Consider the following 23,520-nt stretch of genomic DNA (forward strand, 5'->3'; position numbering starts at 1 on the left):
CAATTAAAACCAACAAACTCTATTACATGGAATCTTATTGCACATGGCCTATTCTCTAAAATTAATTGACTGGTTCTTCAAAATACTGAACGAGGAATCCTGGTAATGTACCGAGCAGTAGCATTATTTAATTCAGTCAGGGCTGCAGGCATGTAAACTTGAGTTCTCATGAATTTTCCACCGAACCTGCCCACCGTTCGGCGATAAACGCTTCACGCCTGCAGTCCTGACTGACAGAAAATTAACGGGTATAGAGGTGCCCATACATTGTGCCGGTGTGGTCTCCACGCACACTTCGTAATTTCTTTTCTCATTTGGGCGGGGAGGGGAGGCGGTGTCTCAAACTAGCACCACTTCTCCCCCCCAATGGTGGCCCCGTTGGCCGTCAGGTTGCCGCTGCTGCGGTAGACGTGGTGCTGGCTGTGCTGGCTGGGCGAGGACGACGTCCACCTCAGGGCCGACTGGAAGGGGTGCGGGTGCGGCGCGTCGGAGGGCAGTGCTGGCTGCGCCCCCGGCCCGGCCCCGGGCGGGACGGGGGCCTCGCCCTTGTGGTTGCGCTTGGGGGCCTTCTTGTCGCCGGGCGTGAGCGCGGACGCGGCGGCCGTGCCCGGCGGCGCGGACTCGACGGACTGCAGGGAGGCGGCGCGGTGCAGGGACAGGCGCAGCGGCTTCCGCGGGGGCACGGGCCTGGTCGTGGAGGACGACGACGCCGGCCTCGTGTTGCCGCCCTCGCCGCCCGAGCTGCAGTACTCGTGGTGCTTCCTGTAGTGCCTGCCCGAGCTCAAGCCGTCGCCGTGGCTGCTGTGGCTGGCGGGCGCCTCGGACTTGCGCCGCGGCCGCCGGATGTCCGAGTCAGAGGCCAGGCCGTCGGGCTGGCTGGGCTGGAAAGAGAGGCGAACAACGGTCAAGTCACAGGAGGCAGGGGGACGTTTAGCGGGTTACCCAATGACGGCCTAGGCCTCTTTACTGACTGACAGCCCGCGGACCCTCGGGTAGGCAGCCCGACGTACTGACGTACACGTACCGACTGGCGGATGCGGATGTGCTGCACGGGCCCCCTCGGGGACTCGGCGCTGAACACGTCCAGGGCGTTGGTGCTGCGGGCCAGCGGCGTGTGCGGGCTTGGGGACAGCGTGAGGTTGCTGCTGGAGTGCGACTGCCTCTTGGCCCGCTCCAGCCGCTGCTCCAGCCTGTCCAGGCGCTCCAGCCGCTGGGGGTCCTCGCGGTCGCGGTCGCGCTCCAGGCGCTTGCTGCGCAGACTCGCCTCCAGCCGGGGGAGGTTGGACACCAGCTGCACCTGTCGAGTCAGAGCACGGTTAGGAAAGCCTGGCGCCTTGCCGCGGGACGTGCGTGCTGTGCTTTGTGATTGTGTGGAAGGCCTACAGACCGTCTGGGTGCGGATCGAGCAAACCGTGCAGACTACGCTAAAAACTACGCCAACTTGAACAGGATGGAGAAGGATCAGCGGGGGGCTTGCCCAGCCCTAACTACCAACTTTCTTCAAATTCAAATTCGAAATGACTGGGCAAGCTGCCGCCACTGTCACGCGCAGAAACAGTGCTAGGCTACGTGAGGTGCTCTGGGAGTCTGGGGTCGTCACGGTGGGTCACCAACAGCGTGGCCCACGACCCCGGAGTGCAGACATGCCGGTGGGGGTGCCAACCCAGCGAAAAACAAAATGGCTGGACATACGAGTCTGCGATGGGACTGGTGGTTGCTGTGTTGGCTGTGGTGGTTGCTGTGGCTGACCTGCGACCCCTTCTGGTACAGCTGCACGTCGCTGGGCGAGGGCGTGGGGCCGGGCGAGGACGCCGTCACGATGACGGTGGACACGTTGGCGCTGGCGGAGCGCTGCGGCCCCGCCGTCGACCCGTGCGCCGCGCTGCTGGACAGCAGCTCGGAGACCTGGTCCTCGAGGTAGGAGATGCGGTGTGACAGGCGCACGCCGTCCGCGCGCAGACTGTCCGCCGTCCGCTCGGCCTGCAGCGCGCGCTCGCGCTCCGCGGCCAGCTGCGCCGACAGGGCCGTCAGGTCCTGCTCGGGGGCGGCGCGGAGCACCACCAGCTGCGCGGGGTCCGGGGACACGGCCAGCAGGCGGTGCATGTCGTCGCGCGTCTTGCAGAGCACCTGCTTGCCGTTCACCTCCAGCACCCTGCGAGCAACACGTCGTGGAGGATTACGTCGATGCCATTCACTGCAGGCTGTCTGGACGATACTCCACGCTCCGCGCCAGCGCGCCTGCGCGCGAGGTATCGCCGTGCTGCCGGCTGCAGGCCGCAAGACTGACCTGTCGCCTTTCGCCATGCCGCTGGTGTCGGTGGCCCAGTGGACGTACAGCCCCGGGGCGTCGTCGCGCGGCCCGGCGCCGAACTGGGGGCTCTTGGGGTCGTACTGCACCTGCACGGACACCACCACGGCCCTGCCCGACGAACCCACGCAGCTGCGGACACATCACAACACAACAGGTCAGGACGCATTATCTTCAACGAGCAAAACTAGACGGCTAGACGCGGTAAAGGACAGTCCTTGGCAAAATCAGCGGCAAGTACACTACACACCAGTACAGGGTGTTGGCGGCCTGGCTGCTTCGGGCCCGCTCCGCCTCCTCCAGCATCGCCGCCACGTTCCTGGTCTCCTCCAGCAAGGACAGCAGGTTGAGCTCCTCGCGGCCGAGCTGGTACTCGAGCTCGGCCTGCTGGATGCGGACGTCGATGTTGCTGCGGACAGAGAAGGCGTCGTTAGCTGCAGCGCCACGCGGACAGTGCGGACAGTGCAGCAGCGAGGGGATGTCGTACTCGGTGATGTCGAGCCTCTCCAGGGCCATCTTGAGGTTCTTGATGGCGAGCCGCTTGTTGTCCACGTCGAGCCGCAGCTTGCTGAGCCTCTCCTCCGCCGCCCGCCGCTCCTTCTCGCTGGGGGGCGGCCGCTGCTGCACGTGCGGCCAGGCGGGGGTGGCGGGGGCGGCGGGGGCCGCGGGGGCGGGCGTCGGGGGCGGCGCGCCGTTCATCAGCTGCCCCCGAAGGCTGCAACAAACGGGGCGTGAGTCTCAGCCTCTGCGGTCACCAACCGTGCGATCCCAAAGATCCGTTTCGTCACTGTCTCTCTCGCACCAACTTCCTGCGCGTGTGAGAGAGACAGCGCGATGAAACGTCGCCTCGGAACCAGCCTGCTTCGCCACTGTACCCTTTCCTCACCTCTGGATCAGGTTCTCCTTGTCCCTGAGCGCGTTCCGCAGGGCGTCCAGCTCGCGGCCGAAGTCTCGGCCGGGGGCGGGGCTGGGGGCGGCGTTGCCGGGGGCGGCGTGCCCGGGGGCGGCGTGCCCGGGGGCGGGGCTGGGCGCGAGCGACAGCGACAGGCTGGGGCGGTAGGGCGAGTTGTTGGCGGCCACCCCGTTGACGCCGTTCCCCCCGTTGGTCTGCGCCGCCGCGGTCACCCCCGCGGCCGACCCGATGGACCCGTTCTTCTTCCTGCGCGGCGTGGTGGACAGCGACACCTCGATGCTGGCCATCTGCGGGCGGGACAAGGACAGCGTCATGTTCGTCATCTCTCTCTGCCTCGCGGTCGCGGCTCTCGCGGCGAGGACCAAAGTCGCCAGAGCGCCGCGCGTCCCGCTCGGGTTTTCCCGCTCTTTGCGGCGCGCCGGCGCGGCTCCTCTGTTTTCCCCCACTCGGCGGCGGCGCGGGCCGCGACTCCGCATGCGCCGCGGGCAGCTCCCCCTCCAACTCGTCAGGTTGGCCGAGTGGTCTAAGGCGTCAGATTTAAGCTCTGATCCCCTCATGGGGTCGTGGGTTCGAACCCCACACCTGACATGAATTTTCTTCCGCAAATTTTCATGGTTTTCTCGCGAGAGAAATAAATAAAAGAGAAATAAATGACGTTATAATTGTAAAGGCACACCGAGCTTGTTTCTGCCCATGACGAACTCAATGCTTTCTTCAAAGTTTCGCCTACCTTGGCTTCAAGGGTCTCGAGCTGCGCCATCCTGGGCTCCAGGTCCGGGTCGCCGTTGGTGCACACGCTTCCCGGAGAGGCTGGAGAGGTGACCATGTTGACGGGCACGGCGGCGGACGGGCTGAGAGTCGTCTGCAACAACGCAAAGGCCGTCTTCAGCTTGGGCGTCACAGGCTTCACGGAAACGACGCCAAATAACACACATCTCCCCGCTGCCCTCCTCCGCCGAGGCCCTGGCCGCCCCGGCCGCTGCCCTGCCCTGGAAGTGCCCCGCGGCAGCCCGCGGCCGTGCGTTGTTTCCTGCGAGGGAGGCTCCTGCCGCCATCGGCCGCCATCGGCCTGCAGGCCGCCGCAGGCCACGGGCACGGCGGGGCGGCGGGGCCCTGGATGGGCATGGGGCCCTTGATGGCCGGGTGGCCGACGCGGCGCGCCGGCGTGCCGTACCCAAACCAGTACTTCCCGCCCTCGGGGCCTACACCGCGTCCTTCATGTTCGTCCGTCCATCTGCCGCGCCATGTCTGTCCGTCTGTCTATCTGTCTGTGAGGCCTGTGAGGGCGTGGCCGGCGTGGCCGTTCCCACAGGCGGACCAGGACGAGGAAGGCATCTCCTTCCAGGAGGACTCGAACCAGGACAACCTGCTGGCAGTGCAGCAGCGCGCGTCCCCCACAAAAGAGACCGCGCTGTGCGTTGCGCGCTGCGCGTTGCGCGGCGTCCAGCGTGTCCAGCCTCCAGCAGCCAGCACTAGTTGTCCAGTTCTCACGACTGGAGGCTCCAGCCGCGCCAGCTCGGAACGAGACGTGAGAAACACGGAGTGGACTGCGTGCCGCGAGGCGTGCCGGACGGGGAGGCGGGGGAGACGTAGCGGGCGGTGGCAGTGTGGCACCACACCGTCGGAGAGGAGGCTGGACGAGGAAACTTTATGGAAATGCGACGGCTGCTCTTCGCTGACCGTTGCCCGAGCGCCTCTCTAACGGAGACACCAGTCCGAGCGGCTGGCTGGAGATTGGGTGCCTGGGGAAACCAATCCAAACGTCCCTCTCTCTTTCTCTCCAACTCACTGGCGCAGCGATTGGCCGCTGAGCGCCTCTCCAGTGAAGACATCAGTGCGATTCCAAAGCGCGCTTCGCTTGGCTTCGCTCCACTCAGACGGACCGCGGGCCGACTGGACGGCCGACGGAGGAGCAGAGATATGGGGAAACAATGGGGTCGCCCTCGCTGCCCTCGCGGCGCGAGTATGCAAAGTGTTTCCGGCCGACAAGCAGGCTCATGCCCCGTCTCTCTCGCACTCACGGGGCGTCCCGCAGGCCGCAGGGGGTGCGAGAGAGACAGAGCAGGTGAGAGTGCCGGCGTATTACGCGTGTGTCCCATCCGCGCGGCTGCTATCGGCGCACGGGCCGACCGGACCTCGGGCCAATCAGCGAGCGGGAAAAAACTGGGGCCGTGTGGCGGCGGCAGCGCGGCGTTTTGTGAAATTACGATGATTGCTGTAACCAGCTGGACGCGGCGAGGTTCTCAAAACAGCGAAGCCGACTCGAGTGCCGCCACACTGGACGGCGCGGCGCCCTGGCCGAGTCCCGGGCGAGTTCTAGTGCGTACACTGTACTGGCCGCAGCCGCGCCGCCGCGCCGCCGCAGGGCGTGCCGAGGCTGAGGCGGGGCTGTGTGTCCGCGTCTGCAATTAGGCACTCTTAAGAGGACGAAATGGCCGACATTATGCTGCGCATGCTGCGGGACTGGGACTGGTCGCGCGGCTCCGACCGGCCGCGTGCAAGTACGAGCAAAGAGCGCGCGGAGATGAGAGGAAAAAGAAAGGGGAGGACCACCGCGTCGTTATGCTCGGAAACGAGAGATTAACTTTGTCGCAACAGATTTCTCGAAAGTCGATTCCGCTTCGGGACTCGGACGGCTGCGTCGCGAGGGTTGTGCGTCGACGACCACACGCTCCGCTCCGCGTGGACGCGACGCGGAGGAGGAGGCCCGGCAGTTTCTTGGCACGCCACACCGACGTCCGACTCATTGTGCTGCACTTTGACACGAGCCGCGCAAGTGAAGGCGGGGCGGGGCGACAAATGTGTGTCACCGGGACGGGCAGGTGGACAGGAAATCCTCCCCGGTGCGCAAAAAAAAAATAACAAAAAAACAGCACCAGGACATGAAATAAAAATGTTTCCTTTTAAACCTACCAGGGACACGGATCGCTGGGGGCCGATGTCGCGTCCGTCGTACAGGTCGTACAGCAGGGAGCTCTTCTGGGACGCCCTGCGACCGAAACACAAGTCGCAATGTTAGAAATGCGAGAATTTTAACAATAAAAAGCGGCACAAGAAGATTGTCAAAGTTGTACTGTACCTCGACGCGGCTCCGCCACAGCGCCGCAGGTTGGTCTCGCTGGTGCGGTGCGACAGGCCCTGCAGGGCCGACAGTGGCGTGCCCAGCGGCGAGTACGGCGGCGCCATCCCCATGCCGGGGCCCATGCCGGGGCTCTTGACCTCCCTCATGGTGCGGCGAGGGTCGGGTCACGCTCCTGTGGAGGAGGAAAGGAAATCACTGTTTACACTTTCTCCCTGGCCGGCCGATCTGCCAACGACCTGCCGATCACGCGGAAGGATGCGGTCTGCCGGCTGGCTAGCTGGGCTAGCTGGGCAGGCTCGTCGGGGAAATGGAGGGGAACGCCCCAGGAACGCCCCAGGAACGCCCCAGGAACGCCCCAGGAACGCCCCAGGAACGCCCCAGGAACGCCCCAGGAACGGCGCGGTGGAATTTGGCGAGCAAACTGGCCGTCTTGGCCGAGCGAGCACAGTGCCGCCGGAAGGGCCGCGGCGGGCCGGGCCCCTGGTCTGGCCCTTAATGGTAATGGTAATGCGGGTAGGCAGCCCAACGGCAGCCGTGCGCTGCGGTGGCCTACCCGGGACTCGTCAGGGGCCCCAGCCCAGCGCGCTCGGCACTCATCCGAGTCATTTCAACGCGTCGTTCCGACGGTCTTTCTCTCTCGCACCCCCACGGACCACCACCGCCACAGAGACAGAGAAGTGACTCTCCGGGATCGGTGTGCAGGACCGCCGGGCCGGGCGCGCCGGGCGAGACTTCTGAGAAGCAATTGCGGGCCGCAGTTAGCCGCGACACGTCTGTGGCAAATGACACAGCACGCCGACGTACCCGTACTCGTACACCAGACTCACTCCGTCGCCCTGTCTCTCTCGCACCCCTCCGGACTCCGGAACGCGCCACGAGTGCGAGGGAGACGAGGCGGTGGGTCCGCGTCGTCCGCGTCCACGGCATGCGTCAGCCTGTCAGGGCACTGCAAGGCGAGCAAGGCAAGGCCGCCATTCTGCCTTTTCTCACGCAATTTGCCTGTTCCTGCCTCTCACCTTACGGGCCTTTCGTGTTCCGGGGTCCGCGCAAGCCGCGCAAGCTGAGCCGGCGCCCGCGCTACAAAAAGCGGGAAAATGAAAAAAGGACGCCGTTGCGAAGTCCGGTACACTCGGCACACTCGGCATTGGCCCAGTGGCACGGAACCGTTCCATGCTAATGCAGCATGCCACGGAGCGTGCAGCGCAATGCGAGGTGCAGTGGGATGCACCGGGAGGTGCAACACCGCCGCCACGCCACGCCACGCACGCGTGTCCGGCGTGTCCAAAACAGCGCGGGCCTCCGCCGGGCTTGGCTGGGCTCTGAAGGGTGTCTCTGTCGCACTCCGAGGCCCTTCCGTTCGGGCGCGAGAGAGACAGAGCGGTGAAGCGAGCCGGCCGGCCGAGCCCGCTCGGTGGTCCACGCTGACGCAACGCCGACCGCCGGCGATCATGTCCATTTGGGTGTTCGGATCGGTGCGTGAGGAGAAGAGAGGCCCCGCCCCGGCCGGCGCCGCGTTCTCCTGCTGGCCCCGGAGAGGAGCGCGTCGACGTGACATAACCCCGCACCAGCGCGCGTGGGTGCGCGCGTGCGGAGGAATTTAAAATCCGGGCAAGGAACCCTCGAGCACCGCACCCACCGAGAAGCACGGGCCAGTCGATACATCGATACGTTATCACACGAGACAGAGAGAGAGAGAGAGAGACAGAGGACGACGATCCTCACAATGCGTGTTGCACTCATTGTGTTGCGCGCCCCGCCCCGCCCCGCCACGCCCCGCGCACTTGGCCAAGGATTTTCCCGCGTCGGTTGCATGGACCGTAGAGATACCGCAGCGACCAGGCAACGACCACCGCAAGGCGAGGGGTGTCGCAATAACGAACGGACACTAGCGCACACACACACGCACACACAGACACGTGGGCCTTTTGGCCGCACCGGTGCCCGTGTACGGATGCACTCATGCGCACGCCGCCGCAGCAGCGGTCTCTAGAGAGATAAATTATCGGTGCGGTCTGATCCCTGCAAGCGGATTCGCTCGCTGTCTCTCTCGCACCTCGGACGCGGCACGCCCCTTGAGTGCGAGAGAGGCAGGCGGAGCGACGAAGAAAGCACAGTTCGGAACGAGCCTGCTGATAGGGAGGGTTCGTGGGGGCCGGTTGGAAGTTTGTGGGACTTTCTCGTTCTTGGGTGCGGGCAAGGTCGTGTTCATTCTCGATGCCTCGCGACGCGACGCACCGCGACGCACCCCGCAGGCGTAACGTGGGTCAACACGAGGCCGCTGGGGCCCCACCCCACCCCGCTGGACGTGCTGAATTCCACACCTCCTCGCGGAGGGCTTCCTTTGGCTTCTCCTCGACCAGGAACACCAGCAGCCAGATTCCGACCGCGTCTGTCTCTCTCGCACCCCTACGGGCCGCCCCGCGAGTGCGAGAGAGACAGACTGCTCCGCACGCGCCGACTAGACGCCGGCGTCGGCCACGCTGAGGAAAAGAGTGGGTATTGAAAAGAGAGGACAATTGAATGAGGGTGGACAGTGGGGCTTTTGTCCGGGCTGCACGCGTGGGCGGCGGAGGGCCTTGGCGGCGCGGCGGGGCGGGGCGGGGCGGGCCTTCGAACCACCTGTGATGGAGGACTCGTGATAGCACGGACACCACGCGTGCGTGCCGCTGCGTGCGCCCAGCGGTTTGTAGCGGCCGCCCTATCAAGCCTGTCTGTCCGACTGTCTGCCCGTCCGACTGTCCCGCCTGCCTCTCCGTCCTGCCGACTCGTCCTGGAGCGACTCCGATGCAACACGACAGTCCGCGCGGCGTATAAACGAGGGGAGAAAGTAGTGAAGCCGCGAAGCCGCGCGAGGCAAAGCTAGTGGAGCCACACTACGCACGGCATGACTGGACCACGACGATGAGCTCGGATGGGAAACATGGCGCGCGCACACAGACACACCGTCTCTCTCTTTCTCTCTCACACACACGTCAATCAAACGACGCGTTTCTCATCACGGCGCCGCGCCACTCCCACGTCGGCCATGACGGATGCCTCCATGTTCGGGGGAATCGGCGTGGCGGCCGGCGTCTCTGTCTCTCTCGCGCTGTGGGACGTTCCGCTCGGGTGCGAGAGAGACAGAGCGGGCGCCACCGCGGGGTGGCTATGCTCGCCGCTCGGCGCGAGGCTCGGCGCCGCTCCGATCGAAATGAAATGCCCCGAAAGGGGAAACAGCGCTCGCTCCGCAAAAACTGCAAACGGCCGGCAAAAGCCGCGGCTCCGCTGACTTTCCATGACAGGAATGCCCGGAGTGCGGAGTGCAGTCCTCGCGTGCCGCGGCAGTGCCGTGCCAGTGTAGCGGCAGCAGGGCCGTGCCGTGCCGCGCCGTGCCAGGCGAAGCAGCACGTCGAGCAGCACGTCGACCAGTGCGTCGGCCAGTACCGATTGCCGCGGCGTCGCGCCGCAGAGTGCCCCAGCAGTGCATGCCCGGCCCAAGGCCCGGCCCGCCTTGCCGCCTCGCCTCTCGTCCCATGCATCCGGCACGCGCTGCTTCGCGGAGAATGTCGCTCTGTCTCTGTCGCACTCATGGGGCGTCCCCCATAGCGCACAGGAGTGCGAGAGAGACAGAGCAGCGCCCTGCCGGCACAGCGGCACGAGTCCGGCACACGTCGGGCGACAGGAACGGGAACACCCCTCGCTCTACAATAATAATACAGTCCCCAAAGGTGCGATCGACTGGCCCGCACACGCACACACGCTTACACATATCGAACCGATAACACACACAGACACATTGACACACACACACGCACACACACACACGCACACACACACGACGCGCGGTGCGTTCCTTCCGCTCTCCTCCTTGCAGGCCATCCGTAATTACGGAACAATTGGAGTGGCCGAAAAAAAAAGGGGGGGAAGTGGTGGTAGTTGAACCGTGTCGCGCCGTGCCTGGGCGGTCCCTCGCGCACCCCGCGCCTCACCCCGCGCCGCTCGACGAGGCTTCCGGAGAAGAGGAAAAATGGCGACGCCGTGAAAGCAGAAAAAGGCGAACGCGTATTCTACTGGTGCGTCTGCAAGGACGTTCGATTTTGGCCTTTTTTTTCCTCTCTTGGATGCCGCGTTGCCAGGGAAAAGTGGCAAAAGCGGCAACGGCCTTCCCACACAGCTGTGCTTGTCCGTGGCGTTGCGTTATCACGGCGATTATGCGCTTGTCTCTCCCCCCCCCCCTCCTTCTCCCCCCCTCCGAGTCCACCGTCCAGGTGTACGTCGTCGGAGGGGTGCGACACCGTCTGTGCGTCGCGACGCGGTGCAGGGAGACGCGTGGCGCGAAGGGAGGTCCGTGGTGTGTGTGTGTGTGTGTGGGGGGGGGGGGGCAGGTGGTGTCGCGACCTCACCCCTTCTATTCACCTCCTCACGCGCGGCGCGGTCCGTCCGTCCGGGTGCAACAGTTGTGTGCGTGCGTGTGCAACAGTGTGTGTCGGATAATAAAATCCGAGACGTTGGCTTTGACTTGGCAGAGGCAAAGCCGGGCCGGGCAAAGCCGTAGTAGTACTGCTGTGTGGGAATGAAAAGGACGAGGAAAGGCTAATGGCGGTGCGTCGCTCTGTCTCTGTCGCACGCATGGGGCGTTCCGTGGGAGTGCGAGAGAGACGGCGTGCAAGCAACGGCAGCAGGGGGCGCGGGATGGTTTTGGCAGAATCTGGCCGTTCGCCGCCGCGCCGCCGATACTCGATCTCGACCCTTTCTTCCTCACTTCCCCTACCTCCTCCACTGGCGGGCCTCCCTCGCTGGGCGCAGCCGGAGAGCGGAGAGGGGAAGGGAAGGGGCGTCGTGGAGGATGCGGCCGAGGGCCCCGTCGTGGTGCCCCGCCGTGCCCCGCCGTGCCCCGGTCGGCCGACTGGAGTGCAGCCAAGCGAGAACTCCCGCCGCGCCGTCGGCGGACACCTCGTGCGGCCGACAGTCGTCGCTCCGTCTCTCTCGCACCCATGACGGGACGCCCCGAGAGTGCGAGAGAGACGGAGAGGAAATTACTTTTTCGGAGTCAGTTTGCTGTACACGCTGTGGCCTGTACACTCCTTGCAGTGCCCCACGCGTAGGTCGCCGTTGGCCGCTGCTGGGAGTCTTTTGCGCCTATGGTGACTGCGTTCTCCAGCCCACGGTGGGCCAGTTCTGGCACACTGTGCAGCCGCAGAGAGAAGTATCTCCCCGTTTCGGGTTCCTCTGCGCCTTGCTGGGCGTGCATTAGCACTTGCTGGCCGGGCCGGCCGGGCCGAGCGTTTGGCCGGGGCAAGAGCAGTACGTGCCTCCGAGGCCCACCGCTGGACCGGGGCCAGCCTAACCACCAGGTTAGCCGCCTGTTACACTGTTACACCGTCCTCGACTCCGCGCCAGGGCCATGGCCAAAGCGTGTGTGTGAGTGGCGTAAGCCAGTTAGCCAGTTCGACGTTTTCAAATCGGGTGAAAGTTCCCGCGCCGAGGCGAACACATGTGCGGGTGGCTGTGTTCAGCTGGGCCCTGCGGCGCCATGCGCCGCTCGGCGGCCAAACGATTATTGCAGTTCCGAAACGGAGAACGAGCCAGCAGCTGTCTCGTGGTTGCCTCTCCAACCCACCGACTCCCGCCGCGGAAGAGAGAGACTAGAGAGACTAGAGAGGTCGTTCTCTCTGCTGCCCGCCCCCCACTCGATCGAACCCGCTTCTTCCTGGCAGCTCATCCCAGAGGCGCTAAAAAAACAGCCAAGAAAAAACTCGCACGACTACATTCACATTCACGTCATTATAGCTCGTGTTACCGTAACAGGTCAAACCGCGCGCCCGACGGCCGTGCGTGCCCGAGCCGGTCCACAGGAAACGCCCCTCGGGGTCACGCACCTTTCGTTTTTCGGGTTTGTTTTCGCCAGTTTTTCGCCGCGAACGGCGCGGACCAGTGTTGCTGCGTCAGTGGGCACAAATTATTCACAACGCACCAGCGTTGAAAGGGTTCGCAAAATCAGACAGCCTACTGGAAAACCTCTACCGAGTGCCAAACCTAGAGTCTTGCCTGGTAGGCATGCTGAGGTTGGCAGTTCTTTTGACATTGACGCACCGAGGGGAAGTTTTGCCTACTTAGTGGCAACTCACTGGCACGAACACTCCAACGCAGCCGCCGCGCAGTGTGCTTTGTAGTGTGTACTTTTGTAGGCTGCCGCCGTGCGGTTGGCGCACTGCAATAGAACGACGACTCCCAAGTCAGTCGAGACAGCCAGCACGACTCCGGATCAAACAGAGTTGCGGTCGCTGCGGTCAATCCCTGCCAGCCAGCACACTGCCGACGGCTGGTTTCGCGCGGACGGGCGTTTGGCTGCGTTTCGAAACGGCGCGTGCCGCGTCACTGGGGCGGCGCCAGGCGGCGCCAGCGAACCTTCTTCCGTCTCTCTCGCGCTTGCGCGGGACGCCCCTCGAGTGCGAGAGAGACAGAGAGCGACGACACAGCGATGCGCGCGGAATCAGTCTGCGCGGCGTGGGAGTGCGCGAGTCGGGACCCCAGCCTGTCGTTGTTGTTTCCGAAACCGCAGTGGGATAGGAAACGCCTTCCCTTTTCGGACTAGACTTCGCCGCCCAGGATATGCATCCCGTCAAACGAAACACAGGAAAGCGAGGAAGCCAAGCCGTCGCCCCGTCGTGGAAAGCGGACAGCCCGGCAGGTCGGACGCGTCTCTCTCGCACCCGGACGGGCCGCCCCGTGAGTGCGAGGGAGACGGAGCGATGAAAACGACCCTCGGAAGCAGTCCGCGGCCCGGCCCACCGCAACGGCTGCCACCGCCGCCACGATCCGGCAATCCGGAGCGAGGGGACTTTGCATTCGAAAGCAGCACGTAAAAAAAGAAATAATAATAGATAAATAAAACTATGAAGCCCTCTCCGTGGGGGCGTCCCAACGCGGCCGCCGTCTCTATCGCGCGTGGAATCGACCGTAAAACATGAAACAGCCCGTTTGTGTAGTTTTTGGAACAAGCCATTATAACGTGCGCCGTCGAAAACTTTCTCACAGTGGCCGTGTGTGAGTGTGTGTGTGTGTGTGTGTGTGTGTGTGTGTGTGTGTGTGTGTGTGTGTGTGTGTGTGTGTGTGTGTGTGTGTGTGTGTGTGTGTGTGTGTGTGTGTGTGAGTGATATCTCGTACCGTTCAGAGAGGGAAGAAGTAAAAGAGACGCGAAGGGAGGTAGTGAGAGCACGAGAGACAAAAGTACGAATCATTGAGACATGGCGGCGAGTGAAAGAGACCTTGCAAACGTTCCCTTATTACACACACAAACACGCCCATACAAACACACACACATACGCCTCGCTCTCACTCACACAGACACACACGAACTTGTTATCCTTCACAGCCAGGTTGTCGTGGCGTGGGTGGGGTTCTTTTTGTGGCGACGACGCCCTCTCTGCTTTGTGTTTGCTGCGGGTTATACTCGTTTTGGTTCTTCACTGTTGGAAAAGTATCTCGAAAATTTCCGGAGAGCTCGTTGGAAAATTCCAAAACCTCCCGTACCTCAATGGTATGAGTTTCCTCAGTTTCCGGCAGGTATAAAACAAATCTTTTTGAAAAATGAAGCCTCCGGGATTTTCCTATTTATTTTTAACAGTGTTGGCGCCAAAGCAGTGCGTTGTTGTTGCAGTTGTTGTTGTTGGGCTGTTTCCTTTTGTCTCACTTTGTTTGGCCGAGCATAGGATCAGAGCGCCCCCACCCCCAGCCTTCGCGGAGACCTCAACGCGAGGCATTGCCGAAGCACGTCGAATGTGAGGTTAATTTAATAAATGCAAATAAAGCGTGGATTGAATGCATTGGCTGCGTCGCGGATTGAAAGCGAGAGGCGCCACCGGCGGGGCAGACCGAGCGTGGGTTTTGATTTACGCCCAGGTACATCCGCGTAACCTGGCAGCGCAGCCGTCTCTCTCGCTCCCTTCAGGGACTTACGGGACGCCCCGCGGGTGCGACGGAGACGGCGCGGCGCTGGAAACGGTGAATGCGTCTTAATTCGCGGCCGGCCATCGACGGCCATCCGTTTTAGTCGTCATTAGAATTGAAATATATCGGGCGCCCCGCCGACGCGGCGCTGCCCACGCAGTGTGTGTTCGGCCTGCTTCGGCCGCCACCGCAATCAACGCGACAGCGCGACAGCCACGGAAAAATGTCTCGCGGCATCGAAGAGAGAGAGAGAGAGAGGGATAGTTTGGAAGAAGGAAGTACGTCTAGTGCAACGTAGAGGAAGCGCGGCATGATTTATGAGGCTCCGAAGACTTCCGTCTCTCTCGCACCCCTGCAGGACTGCGGGGCGCCCCGCGAGTGCGAGAGAGACGGTGCGTGCGGGGGCTACAGTGTGGGCTACCGTGCAAGGCTGGGCGCCCTGCCGCGCCACCGCACTAAGCGACCTTTTACGAACCCCGTCCGACTGTCCGACTCCTTCTGCGTGAGTCCGCCGCTCCGTCGGACTTTGTCACCATTGTCCTGGCCAATCAGAGGTCACGGCGGCGGCTGAGCGTTTGGAGTCGAACGTTTGCTTCCGCGCTTCGGACCCAAGTTCGAATACCCCGGCCTTATCCTTTTTTCTTTTCATAGGAAAACAAGTCTGCGGGGCCCGCGGGCTCGGATCCCAAGCACCTTATTTTCCCAAACAATTTTATCTGGCAGCGACGACAGCCGTTCTGCTGGTGAGCAGGCCTCTTGGCGAACGGTACCGCGCTGCCAAGACGTCTGTCGAGCCCAGCCAAGCCGGCCCAGCCAGGCCCGGCCAAGTGAGCCCAGCCCAGGCCTGCCTTGACAACGCCCCACGGAGCATGGCGGTGCCAACGATGTATGGGCAGCAGCTGCAGTGCGCGACCGCGCGACCTCACAGCCTCACAGCGGAACCAGCACCAGCACCGTGCCGTACACTCGGAGCCAGGAGTGCATTTATGCACACGCTGAGCTGAGCGATGGCAGCGATGGCGCCTGGCGGGTAGGCAGCCCGGCGGCACGCCTGTCCGGCGGGCTGGCCTAGCCGCACCGAGTACGGGGTTCGGCGGTTCGGGACGGGGCACTGCAGGACTTCCACGAACTCGGCGACCGGCGCGCCACTGCGTGCGTGCACTGCGTGCTCGCTACACTGCAGGTGCATTCCAGCACTTCATCAATGCGCGACCCCCGCCGGTGCGCCGGCATGCGCCATCTGCAGACTGCGGACGCCGCGGACGCGCAGCGGAACCGCCGTTGCTGGACACGGCGGACGAGGGTGCGATGGCGGAGCGGCGGAGCGGCGCGCTCTCTCGCGACTCGCGGCCGAGTGCCAAACCAAACGAGCCAATAAAACACTGTGTGCACCACTCCCTTTCGCCCGTGTGTTGTGCTATGGCGGGCTGGCGCGGGGCTGGCTGTGTGGGTTTGGATGCCAAGGTTAATCAAATGCCCAGATGCCGTCCGGGCGGAGGCTGCCGGTGGCTTCCGGAAGGCGTACTTGCGATCGCCGGCCTAGCCGTCTTCTCATTCGGCCTCAATCGATTATCGGCTATCGAGGAGCACACACACACCACGCTCGCTTCCTTGACGAGACGTTGCTTGGTGTGCGTGCAGGTTCATCGGCCGTCCATCCTGGTCGGAATTTCGGAGACCATGAAGTGGGGGCGGGGGCACTTTGGCCGTGGGGCTGTTAGCAATGCCTTTCTGGGTGCCGATCGCAATCGGGCTGGTCGGTACCGCGGTGAGGCAGTACGGCCAGTCAGTCGCTCTCTCTCCCTCGCACTCACGGGGCGTCCCCTCGGGGTGCTGCCGGTGCGGGAGAGACAGAGCGTCGGCCGTGGTCGGAATCAGGGCCCAGCAATGAGGCATTACGGTACACGCCCCCACAGGGGCCCCGCTCAGCCCCTCTCTCCAGCGACATGCCCCCCAATCAGATGCTAGGACTTGCTTGCCTCCGAGGCGGGGTGGAGGGGTGGGGGATCGAATTACCTTACCGGCATTATTGCGAAAGTGATCGGACCTTTAATTTGCGCTGCGGCCGGGGAGGGGGGGGGCAGAAAGGCGCGCCCTGCGGCGAGCAGTGTGCCGCAGCCCCACTCAAGGTCACGAGGGACACCTTATCTCCCGGCCACGCCCCGCCACGCCCCGCCCCGCCCCGCCACGCCCCGCCCCGCCCCGCCCCGGCCGCAAGGCGGCCACATCGGCCGGCGTTTCCCACACGCATGTCAACAGAGCCTCGCCGCAGGTCTCGGAACCCAACGCACGCACTCCTCCAGGGTCCTGGTTACAGTGGTGTGGGGTTTCTGGGACACTGCAAGGTTCTCCAGGGTTTCTCAAAGGTGTGGCGGTTGACGGGCTGCAGGATGCTGGAGCCACTGCAGGCCCCGGCGAGGCCCTGCTGGAGGCGTGCTGCTGGGGCGCTGGCGCGGACGCTATGCGACGGTGGCGTGCTCTCGGCCGTGCTCTCCGAGGGGCTCTCCCACGAGACGGGCGTCCGCCACGTCCTGGGAAAGCGTGAGACCGTGGCGCGGCGTCGCGGCGTGGCGCGGCAGGCACGGCCGGCGTCGTGGTTGCAAGTCGCTTTGATGATAGCTGTGGGAGGAAGCGCAACTTGCAGATGGCCGGGACGGCCGGGATGGCCCCAACGGGAGCCCTCTCACTCCCTCCCCATTCTCCATTTCGCTGGCTTTTTGTCGTAATTAGTCGGGGGCCCGACTCCCTGCCCGGCCGTGCCGTCCTGCCCGTCCCGCACCGCCACACCGCCACATGACTCACGACTCGGCCAGCAAGGCGCAAGGCCGCGCCGCCGCGCCGCCCGAAACCTCTTCGCGGCGCCCCGGCATCCGTCTCTCTCGCACTCGCGGGGCGTGCGGGACCTCCGCGGGAGTGCGAGAGAGACGGAGCGAGTCCGCGGCCTGCAGCCCCGCGGCTCCGAACCATGATTTACGACCTCCATGTTTGACTTTCGTTTATTGGAGATTGGAGTCGCTCCGTGTTCCTCGCGACGATTAGAGGCCCAGCCACACAGGTGAAAAAAAAGAGAGGAAAATCCCGCGCGCTGCCGGGACTCGAACCCGGGACCGCGGCGTGGAAAGAAAATATCGGAGGAGCGGTCCCAGCGGTGGGAGGATCTGGAAGCAAAAGCACGCAGAAGTTACGTGGACTTTCTTCAAGGGTGCGGGGTGCGCGGCCGAGACGAACCGGTCGGACGACAAATGGAGAAAGAGAAAGAGAGAAAGACTGAGCGGCGCCGCAGCAGTGCGCAGCAGTCCCTCGGTCCCAATTCCCTTTCTGGCGGTGGCCGAGTCCCGCCGGACAGCCTGCACTGGAAGGCGGGCTGCACCAAGGCCCGCAAGGCTGGTATGACCATAGGTCAGTGGTTCTCAACCTTAGGGTCGCGACCCCAAGCGGGGTCGCGAAATTTTTTTTAAGGGGTCGCGGCGATCCTGGGGTCGTGTTTTAGGCCGATTTTAAGCAGCCACTGCGTCTGATCCGAGGCGGGCATTTTGCTCCCTCAACGGGCAATCGGTCTCTGGACCTTCCTTTAGCATGCCTTTGTTACGGAGTGCAATTATCAGTCTTAGTTTGGGAGCAGTATTGTCTCAAAGTTGGCCGAAACGCTCAGAAATGTCTATGAAAAATCGTGTTTTGGGCCGATTTTAAGCAGCCACTGCGTCTGATCCGAGGCGGGCATTTTGCTCCCTCAACGGGCAATCGGTCTTTGGACCTTCCTTTAGCATGCCTTTGTTACGGAGTGCAATTATCAGTCTTAGTTTGGGAGCAGTATTGTCTCAAAGTTGGCCGAAACGCTCAGAAATGTCTATGAAAAATCGTGTTTTGGGCCGATTTTAAGCAGCCACTGCGTCTGATCCGAGGCGGGCATTTTGCTCCCTCAACGGGCAATTGGTCTTTGGACCTTCCTTTAGCATGCCTTTGTTACGGAGTGCGATTGTCAGTCTTAGTTTGGGAGCAGTATTGTCTCAAAGTCGATCAAAACGGTCGCAAGTGTCTTTGAAAAATCGTTGTGACTATTTTGGTCAACTTTGAGACAATACTGCTCCCAAACTAAGACTGATAATCGCACTCCGTAACAAAGGCATGCTAAAGGAAGGTCCAAAGACCAATTGCCCGTTGAGGGAGCAAAATGCCCGCCTCGGATCAGACGCAGTGGCTGCTTAAAATCGGCCCAAAACACGATTTTTCATAGACATTTCTGAGCGTTTCGGCCAACTTTGAGACAATACTGCTCTCAAACTAAGACTGATAATTGCACTCCGTAACAAAGGCATGCTAAAGGAAGGTCCAAAGATCAACTGCCTGTTGAGGGAGCAAAATGCCCGCCTCGGATCAGACGCAGTGGCTGCTTAAAATCAGCCCAAAACACGATTTTTCATAGACATTTCTGAGCGTTTTGGCCAACTTTGAGACAATACTGCTCCCAAACTAAGACTGATAATTGCACTCCGTAACAAAGGCATGCTAAAGGAAGGTCCAAAGACCAACTGTCCGTTGAGGGAGCAAAATGCCCGCCTCGGATCAGACGCTGTGGCTGCTTAAAATCAGCCCAAAACACGATTTTTCATAGACATTTCTGAGCGTTTTGGCCAACTTTGAGACAATACTGCTCCCAAACTAAGACTGATAATTGCACTCCGTAACAAAGGCATGCTAAAGGAAGGTCCAAAGACCAGTTGCCCGTTGAGGGAGCAAAATGCCCGCCTCGGATCAGACGCCGTGGCATGTTAAAGGAGGGGTCCCGTGGGGTCGCGAAATTTTTCCTGGGGGTCGCGGAAATTTTTGGCTTCAAATTTGGGGTCGCGAGCCGAGAAAGGTTGAGAACCGCTGCCATAGGTGTCACTCGCCGCAGTCCGCCGGCCAGCGCGCCAATCAAGCTCATTGATGGACGATCGGCGCCACTTGCGCGGCAAAACCCTCGGCTCGGCGTGGCCGAGGGCGCAGCGGCACCCATCCCCAACCTGGGAGACCGGGTTCGATACGCGACGTCTCTCTAAATTCACCCAAAACAAACAGGTGCGTGCAACGCGCCCGCTCCCTGAGAAGGGATTCCACGCGGTTATCATCGGTTTTCCGACAGTCTTGGCATAATTTCTTGAAGCAAATTTAAATTGCTTACGGCAACGACGCATGCCGCTGTGCGCCGGCTGTTTCGCCAGCAAAGACTCGACCGCCCGCGAACGCCGCGAACGCGAACCCCACATGCTGCCGCCGCTTGCCGCCGCCACCGCCGCCGCGCTGCCCACAGACGACTACGACACTGAATCATCTCACCGCCTCCTCGATGTTCACTTTTCCATTACAAAAGCGTTATAACGGCACTTACGTCCACTCAACTGGACGGCGCCGCGCATGCTGCGCAATCTGTGCCGGTAAACGCCGCCATCATGACGTCACCACTGCCTCGCTCGAGTAATGAGGGATGTACGATGCACTGTACAGTCGCAGAAACGACTGTTTCACAAACCGGCCGCGCTGGCGGGGCTGGCGGGGCTGGCAGGCTGGCGGGCTGGCGGCGTGGTTCTGGCAGCGTAGTCGATAACTCACGACAAACTATTTGCCCGGCCGACAGTCTCTAACTGGACGGACACACTCCGCGCCAGGCAAGCGGCCACGCACCGCGCACCGCGCCCGCCAAACCTGGTTTCCGCTGTCCTCAAACTGTCGCCTCGGGAAGGAGCCCAGGACTATAAACACGCACCACCCACCAGGGCCCTTGCCCGCCTCTAGGCCCGCCTCGCCTCGGTTTGACGAGATGGAACGGCGAGCACGGCCTATCCACAACACAGTCCCAACTCCACAGTTGGCAGCCCAAGTGAGACAGAAATGACGCAACCACGCCCGCTCTTGTAACGCGGCGCCTGGGAGGTAGACACACACACAAACACGCGCACACGAGGTGCAGTTGCTGGTATTTGAACCCGGAACCTAGCGGTAAGCGCGGGTAGCGGGGCTCCTGGGGTCGCGTCCTCGCCGTCCGATGTGTTAGTGCCGCAATCAGGCTAAGCGGGGCGAGGATCTCGAACCAGGCGGGGCCCATCCGGTCGAGTGGCTCCCGCGACGACGCCACCGCCAGGACACTGGCAGGACGCAGGGTGCGTGTCGCGGGATAAGTCTAGGAACCGGACTCGGGACAAGTCCGGCCAAGCCGCGCGACTCCCGGCCGGGCAGATGGCCCGCGGAGTCCGGATTGGTCGCGGCCTTGCCGGCCTTGCCGCCGCCGGGCCGCTGACGGGTTGATGGGGCCAGGATGGCGCTGAGCAGGAGTTACACGCGCCGGAGAATTCGGGAGGCAGATTGGGGTTCCGCCCATAAGGCGCGAGGTGGAGGCTCGCCGCTACAGTGTAGCTGCTGGAGTGGAGAGCGGCTAGTCTTTTCATGCAGGCGGTGAGCGTCCCCTCCACGCCCCTTCCCTTCCACGGGCGGCCGCTCTATTGCGGCCAATTAAGCAGAGTGCGTCGCCTGCATCGTCTGCATTCCCAGAGCCCCTAATGATGGAGGGCGACTCCCTGCAACACTTTTGGCGCGCCCGCGCTGGCCGCGCTGGTCACTGGCCGTACTGGCTCACTGGAGCGTCCGCCTGGAGTTCCAGGGCGGGGCGGGGCGCGGCCTCTAGAGCACCGCTGCACGCTTGCTTCGCTTGCCCCGGCCCGGCGTGCCTAGAGCCCTGCCCTGCCCGGCGTGCCTAGAGCCCTGCCCTGCCCAGCGTGCCCCGGCCTGCAGGCCAGCCGCGAGGCCCGAGAGGCCAGCACACCGCATCTAGATCGCTGGGCGGGATCTTGTCACGACACGGCCCTCTGGCTCGCCTCTGGAGTCCTGCGGACTCCTGCGGAGCCCCGCTGGCTTTCGGACAGCAAGCCTGGCTGCTTCCAAGATTTCAGGTCAGCAGTGCAGGACACTTGATGGCGCCGGAAAGGAGGACACGTACTGGACCAGCGGAAAAATAGTAAAAACGCGAGAGGCAGGCAGGTGGAAGTCTCGTTCCCGGCCAAGGTTCGTGACCTAGGCAACGTCATCCAAGCATTAGAGAGCTGTCGATCGGCAGGGCCCCGGGCTCGACGCGCTCTTTTGCAACCACTTCGGGACCACTTTGTGACCACTTTGCGGCCAGCCCGGCACGGACACGAACCACGAACGCACCCCGCGGTGCAACCCAGCCGCGAGACATACCGAGCGAACCACCCTGCTGCTTCTGTCTCTCTCGCACTCACGCGGCGGCCCGTAAGGCTCTTAGGGGTGCGAGAGAGACGGAGCAACGGAACGGCGCGCGGAACCGCTCCGGCAAATGAAGGAGCGCGAAGGAGCCCGGCCAGGCGAAACGCGAGGCGCGAGACACCGCTTGCATGGACCGCAGCAGTGCCGGCAGTGCCAACAGTACCAGCACCGAGTACCAGTACCCCGCCCCCTGCCGCCCTGCCGCCACCAGGCCGCCACCGGCGCAGGGGTCATCGCCTCCTCGACCGCCGCGCTGCCCGCCTGGCCTGGCCGGCCTCCCAGTGGTCTCCCAGGCACAACACCCGCCTGCGCGCCGCGCGCCGCCCTGGGAGCGCCGCGGCACCCGCCGCACCGCGTCAGGTCGCGGACACGTCGCGGACACTGCAACGCTACAACGACCTGCTCCGAGTGGAGCCATTTTGCACGTCCAGTAAATCGTTTTTCAAACAGTTTTTGCTTTTCTGTCGGCGTGTTGAACGCACCGCGGCGGACGCCCTCGCGTTATGCGGGTGGAGTGGATACGAGTGGATACCAGGCCGACTCGCCCCCTCGACCCGTACCGCACTCCTCGATCCGTCAAGCCTGCCATTCATGCGGCCTCTGCACCGCAGGGCCTCTGCAGGGCTTGACCACGGCCTCGGCCTCCGCGTCTCGGATTCCAGGATTCCGCAGGTGGGCGCGGCCTACCTGAGCCACCCGCCCCTTCCTTGGCTGCCCTCGGCCGACGTGCCTGGAGGGCTTGGCCGGCCTGGCGTTGTTGTGTTCCTTGTGGTGCAGCCTCGCCCCCATCCCGGCCTCGGCGCCGTGCACGCTGTCTCACTCGCACTCACGGGGCGTCCCGCAGGGGTGCGAGAGAGACAGAGCCACGGCGGCACAAAGGGACGAGAGGGGAACGGGAGAAACGGAGCGCAACTCGTGCACAAAAAAGCGGCGGGTCTAGAGGCGACCCTCGACCCCGCCCTGTTGCAACCCCAGCCCGCCCCAGCCCGTCTAACCCCTTCCAGCCAGCCAGCCTCACTCCGCCCCCGCCCGCACCGGCACCGTCCCCGCTGCACTCGCTGCACCACCGATTGCTGCCGCTGCTCCCCTCTCAGGGTCTGGATGAGTGTTTTATCACTGGCTGGAGCCGCTGGAGCGGCTGGACGCGACGCGCGGTGTTGCTGGGCCTCCACTGGAACCCCCGTGCCGGCGTACCGTCCCACCGTCCCGTGGGGCGTCACGTCATGCACGTCATGCACTCTGCCTCCAGCACGGCTCCAGTACACTACTAATTCATCGCCATCGCCGCCTCTCGCGGGGCGTCCAGTCGGGCTGCGAGAGAGACAGGGCGGCGTGACGCCCTGCGGAATGAGTCTGCAGAAGGGCTGCCCGGCAGACTAGACTGACTAGACGGCTCGGTTGACTCACCTTCATGTGACGCGGCGCCCCTCGGCCCGTGGTAATCCTTGTCGGGGCACATATCACTCCACCGCGAGCTCGCTAGCGCAGCTAGAGCCACTACACTCGATTTCACTCGCGGCTCGGCCCCTCGTTCGAGGGCGTTCGCTGCGCCAACTCGCCGAGCGACGGCGGCGGACCGGGCCGACGGACAGGACCAAGCAAGACCGCGCGTCAAAGTCCAGACGTCAACCGGAGGCACGGCGGCACGGCGTCGCTGGAGGCGTCGCGACGCTCAGGGCAAGGACACGCGGCACGCAACACGCTGCGAGCACCTCGACAACACGACTGACTGGGTTGGATGGAGGAGCTGTTGGAGTCCGCGGCGCGGGCACGGCGGCACGGCGGCGGCGGTGTTGTGCTGGCATGCTGGATGGCGGAGGGAGGCATGGATGGCTGCTCCCCGAAGACCCCCTCCTCCCTCCTCACATCCTGCAGAGCCGCCGGGACGCCTCGCCCCGCCCCGCCCCGCTCCCTCCCCCACCTGCAGCGCGTCCTGCCCGGCGTCCTGCGGGAGAGCGCTCCCCTCTTCCCCTCCACCTCTCCCCTCTCGTCACCCAGACGTCGTCGTCGGGGTCCGGCCGTCTTCCGGTG

The 23,520-nt window shown here is 63.4% G+C and overlaps 1 protein-coding gene and 1 non-coding gene across 2 annotated transcripts; one reads left to right on the forward strand and one right to left on the reverse strand.

The window, feature by feature from the left end:
• Positions 1–344: 344 nt before the first annotated feature.
• LOC117651961 lies at positions 345–23,202 on the reverse strand. The gene is made up of 12 exons (XM_034396588.1): positions 22,897–23,202; positions 6,301–6,475; positions 6,135–6,210; positions 3,952–4,083; positions 3,341–3,508; positions 2,796–2,932; positions 2,559–2,717; positions 2,288–2,440; positions 1,856–2,152; positions 1,750–1,780; positions 1,025–1,297; positions 345–881 (listed from the first exon to the last, which is right to left on the reverse strand). The coding sequence occupies exons 2-12, from the start codon at positions 6,447–6,449 to the stop codon at positions 345–347; spliced, it is 2,112 nt and encodes a 703-aa protein (XP_034252479.1). The 5' UTR covers positions 6,450–6,475; positions 22,897–23,202.
• Trnal-uaa lies at positions 3,726–3,809 on the forward strand. Its single transcript has one exon. It is a non-coding gene; the product is annotated as a tRNA-Leu (tRNA).
• Positions 23,203–23,520: the final 318 nt, after the last annotated feature.

Source organism: Thrips palmi, unplaced genomic scaffold, assembly GCF_012932325.1.
Source record: "Thrips palmi isolate BJ-2018 unplaced genomic scaffold, TpBJ-2018v1 HiC_scaffold_6, whole genome shotgun sequence".
NCBI classification, from domain to species: domain Eukaryota; kingdom Metazoa; phylum Arthropoda; class Insecta; order Thysanoptera; family Thripidae; genus Thrips; species Thrips palmi.